General features: G+C 42.7%; 1 protein-coding gene across 2 annotated transcripts in view; it reads left to right on the top strand.

Annotated features, from left to right (window-relative positions):
* Nucleotides 1–235: 235 nt before the first annotated feature.
* STIM2 (stromal interaction molecule 2) overlaps nucleotides 236–4,838 on the top strand; it is a 210,999-nt gene continuing 206,396 nt past the window's right edge. For both annotated transcript variants that reach the window (XM_004375122.2, XM_004375121.3), the window contains exon 1: nucleotides 236–907. In XM_004375122.2, the coding sequence (XP_004375179.1) occupies nucleotides 502–907 (406 nt within the window). In that variant the 5' untranslated portion in view covers nucleotides 236–501. The remainder of the gene's footprint in view (nucleotides 908–4,838) is intronic.

The following is a 4,838-nucleotide window of genomic DNA, read 5'->3' as shown; positions in this document are numbered from 1 at the left end:
ATATACATACTCTTCTCCCAGCCCTCTTTTCCCCTAGCCAATCGCAGTGAGGGAGTAAATGGGGTAGGGGGACAAGTTTTCCTTCCTCCCCACCCCCTTCCCCACTACTCGGCTAAAAACCCGAGAATCTACCCCGCGCCACATCGGCCCATTCGGCAACGGCCCTGGGGGCGAGGCTGGGGCGCCGCGCACGCGCGGTGCAGCAGCGCTGCGCCTGCGCCGTGGAGGGATGAAGGAGGCGGGGGATTGGTACGCGAGCGAGCTTGTGAGGAGAGGGAGGCGTCGGGGCCGAGCGTGGTACTAGGACGAGAGCGGGCCGGAGGGGGCGGGGGGATGCGCCGCGGTGGCGGCGGCGCGGGCGCTGGGCTGCTGTTTGGAGGCGCCGGAACAGCGGATCCCGGTCTCACCGCGGCAGCAGCGCGGGTGTCGCGTGCGGCCTGAAGACGCCGTACCTTTCTGCCTCCCACCTTTTTTTTTTTTTTTTTTAAATAACCGGAACCAATGAACGCAGGCAGGACCCGAGCTCTGGAGGCCGCTGGTGCTGAGGGGATCAGGCTGGCGCCCGGCGGGAGCCCGCGTCTGAGGCAGCGGGGGCGGCCAGCGGAGTCGCCAGCGGCAGCACCGCGCGGAGCGGTCGAGTGGTCGGCGGCCGGGACGTTGCTGTGCTTTCCCCCCGCTCCCCCTCTGCGCCTTCATCCCGTCGCGACGCCCGGCCCGGCCTCAGGCTGGCTGCGGCGGCAGCGCTGGGCTGCGCTGCTAGTGCTCGGGCTGCTTGTGGCCGGAGCAGCGAACGGATGCGAGCTGGTTCCGAGGCACCTCCGCGGGCGGCGGGCAGCAGGCGCAGCGGCGGCTGCTGCCGCCTCTTCCGCGGCCGCGGCGGCGGGCGACAGCCCGGCGCTCATGACAGGTGAGGCCCCGGGGCGGCGGGCGGGGCTCGGCTGGCCGCTACAGGATCTCTTGTCCTGTTCGACAGCCCGGGTGAGTGCGCGATGGCAAGCTGGGCGTCTGGACGCCGGCGCCCTGGCCTCTGCTGCGTTGCGCTCTCCTCTACTTTGAGCACCTTCCGTTTTCGCCCTGACACCCGCTCTCGTCCTAGCCTCTCGACGGCACACGCTTCCCCCGCCCGTCAGTCGTGCTCCCTGGTTTTCCGAGCTGAGCAATGCGGCGGTTTCTCTTCCATGCTGCGGAAGAGCCAGCAGGGTCTGCGAGATACTGGGCTGGTTTTTTTTTTTTTTTTTTTAAAGCTGGTAGAAAAAGTCAGTAGCAGCAATGCGGTATTGAGTCGGCCTCTGGTGTTGCTCTTGTAAAGGCAGCTGGCAGAGAGTCTCACCGATTCAGTGCCCTGCTGAGCAGAACGTCCCAGGGGAGGCTGCTAAAGAGATTCTTTGAGAGCCACAATACCTAGTGGTATTAGTGGTTCCTATCAGTATGCGGAAACCTTTAAGTCTAATTTGTGTTTTTTGAGGGGTAGGATGAAAACCGTTTTAAAGGGTGGAAAGTGTTTGCTGGTGGGAGCATCACTGGGTGACAAAGGTTGCAGAAAGCTCAGCAAGTAACCAGAAATAGAGCACCTAAAATTTAACATGCAGGATATTCGGGGCTCGTGTTTGAACAGCACAGTTCTGATAGACTGCACCAGCACCTATTTTAATATAGAACGTTCTCAAAATAATTGCAAATTTGTAAACATGTTTGGTAAGGTTAAGTAGAAAATTGTATCCTTTTAAAGCCTTTCAGTGTCGTATACAACTGGTGTGTTGTGGTATAAGTAATGCTGGAAGGATCCTGGGAGGTTTCTTTTGGAAATATAGTGGAGATAAGTAATGTTTTGTTTTGTAGGTGCTTTATTTTTAAAGCAGATCTGTAAGTTCTTAGATCAATTGCAAGATTAAAAAAAAAGAAGATGAAACCCGTTAACCCGTTGCCGTCGAGTCGACTCCGACCAAACAGGATGACCCATCATTAATTTAACCAAAGTGATAGTCCAGCAAGGCGTCTGAACGTTACTAACAGCTGCTCTGAGAAGCTCAGGAGCTGTATTCTTCAGAGCACAGCAGATACAGTCTTTGGGTTCTACGACATGATGTTTACTATTCTAGAAAGAAGAAGGATGTTGATAAATTTTGTCAAGCACTTTGGAAGTTGGAGTGTATAAAACGATGATCAGAGTTATTTAACTTGCATTACCCTGAAGCATATCCAAGCACTTTTAAACGAAACTTTTAACTTATTACTGGGTAATTTGGATAATAGAATACTCAGTATTAGGACATACTATTGTTTGAGTGAGAGGATAGGTTGGATAGTCTAATGCTTGAATACTTTCATTCTCTTCAGTGGCAAATAAAAATGTGAAGAATAGTGATTATCAGGAAAGTAGCTAGGGAAGTAGAGTATAATTTAAAGGATTAGTGTCTGATACAGGAAGGGAGGAAGCAGAAATATCTGGGCTTCTAGAAACTATAGGAGTGTGACTTGGTTTCTTGAGCAGAAAAGTTTGACTAAAAAATAATTGGCTAATGCTTTATCAAAAAGTAATTGGTAGAAGGGCATGTGATTCGGGAAATGTAGTATTTATTGATCACTAGCAGTATATTGTATGGTATGTAGATTATATCAAGAAAATTACTTCAGATGGGACTTTGATAAACTTTTATAATCCTTTTGAAGACTTAACTTTTTCTGTAGTTATTTATGGCATTGTTAAAAAAGAAAGGGTGATTCTTAGATGAAAAAAAGTCTGATACAATGCATAAAAAGAGATTGTGCGGTAGTGCTTTAAGATGAATTTACAGAAACAGTATTAATCTTGTAGTTTATTTCTAATGTTCTTATTCTTTCGTTAGAATTTTTTTTGACAAGTTAAATTCTATTTCAAGTTTATGATAATAAAATTACACAATGTGCAAGTTAAATTTTGGCCATTTTAATAAGTTTATGTGGATACAGTCAGCAGCACTGGTATCTCAGAAAAGGTAAATTGAAAGACTATAATAGAGTTAGAACATACTGAAAATTTCTTTGAACTGTATGGCTTCTCTAGGGCTCCTTTCTATTCTTTTGATTGTATCAATAGTGCTTTCTTTTATGATTTCCATTTGCAAATGTGCTAAGCCAGAACATAATTTATTACTGCAATTGTGAACTTCAGGAAGTAGACCCATTGACTGCACTTAAAAACTACTGCATTGTCATATTCTAGGCAGTGTTAAAGCATAGCAGTGGAGCAGAGCATCAATAATAAGAGAACTAAACTTCATGGGAATTTTGAAAATTGAAAAATTTTAGAACAGTTCTGGGAGAGTAATTGTTCACTCTGGCTCCCGATTAGAGTTGTCATTTAACTGTGTGTATTCTTAATAGCTGTTACACTACAGCCAAAATCATGTCATCGTGTTTTTTCTGCTCTGGATTGATATTTTTAATCCTTATATGCCTTTAGAAATTTTTTGTAAGAGTTTGCCTTTTACTAATGAAATGTAGAAAACATTCTTGTCTGGTGAAGTTTGCCTCCTAAAGGTTTTACTTTAGGAGCTTAATGTGTTTTAAGAATAAATTACCTTTAAATCATCTATCGTATGCTTCATTTTGAGCAAGCAAGTGTTCTTATGACATGAGACAGACTATGACAGATCATGAAAATGAACAGAACTGTTGTCACATAGAATATCGATTTATATTTTTTCTTTACATTACTTTTTCAGAATTCAGTGTGCAGATGTTTTTGATAACCAAAAAAAAAAACCAAACCTGTTGCCGTCGAGTCGATTCTGACTCATAGTGACCCTATAGGACAGAGTAGAACTGCACCTCTGGGTTTCCAAGGAGCTGCTGGTGGATTCGAACTGCCAATCTTTTGGTTAGCAGCTGTAGCTCCTAACCATGGTGCCACCAGGGCTGTTTTTAATAAAGTGACCCAATATTTATAACGCTGTGTAGTAAAAGTTTTAAATTATATATATTTTAGGGCTCTTACTTTGAAAGTTACTGAAATTTCAAGCAAGTTAGGTTTTGGTTACCAAGAGCTTCCTGTTGATAGTCAAAGCAGTGCTTTAATAATTCAAGACATTACTTTTTTTCCCCGCCTTGCCTAACAAGTTTAGAATTTGTCAGTTGATTCCAGTGGGGAGTGATTGATTTCATCCAGATAGTTTATGACAGGGGGATTACTGTATATTTATACATGTGTAGAATTATTGTGGGAAAACAATTCTTCATTCTGCAAAATAAGTAGAATAATTGAAACATTTAAAAATTCTTTTCTTATAAGATATGCAGTTAATTTTTTCAGAATTTTTAAAAGACAAACATAGCATTATAAATATTTGCTTCTATCTTTTTTTTTATGAATTAAAGTGACATTCTTTAGTGTTTATTTATAGGTTTTATCTTAGCTATAATACCATTTTACTAGTTTGGTATGTTATTAGAAACATAATACTTGAATTTTTAAAACACATCTTTTGGAAGTATTAAGATGTCAGTGAATATTTAAAATATTCTTACTTTCAAAGTATAATACCGTTTAAAAGAGCCACTTTACCCAGTAGCATTAAAAGCATCTGTGCTGTAGGGCTTTCATTAATTTAGATGAAAATGTCTCAAATTAGCATGATTGGCATTGGGAAAAATCTGAAGTCTCACTTTTTATTATCTCACTTTGCATCTGTAACATTTACCTAGTAGATGTAGTCATCTTTAAAATTTTTTTTTTGTTTTATTTTTATTTATTTATTTTATTGTACTTCAGGTGAAGGCTTACAGAACATAGTTTCTCATGAAACAAGTACACATGTTGTTTTATGACATTGGTTAACAACCCCACAACATATCAACCC

This window comes from Trichechus manatus, unplaced genomic scaffold, assembly GCF_000243295.1.
Source record: "Trichechus manatus latirostris isolate Lorelei unplaced genomic scaffold, TriManLat1.0 scaffold00034, whole genome shotgun sequence".
Lineage (NCBI taxonomy): Eukaryota > Metazoa > Chordata > Mammalia > Sirenia > Trichechidae > Trichechus > Trichechus manatus.
This window is presented reverse-complemented; position numbering and strand designations above follow the sequence as displayed.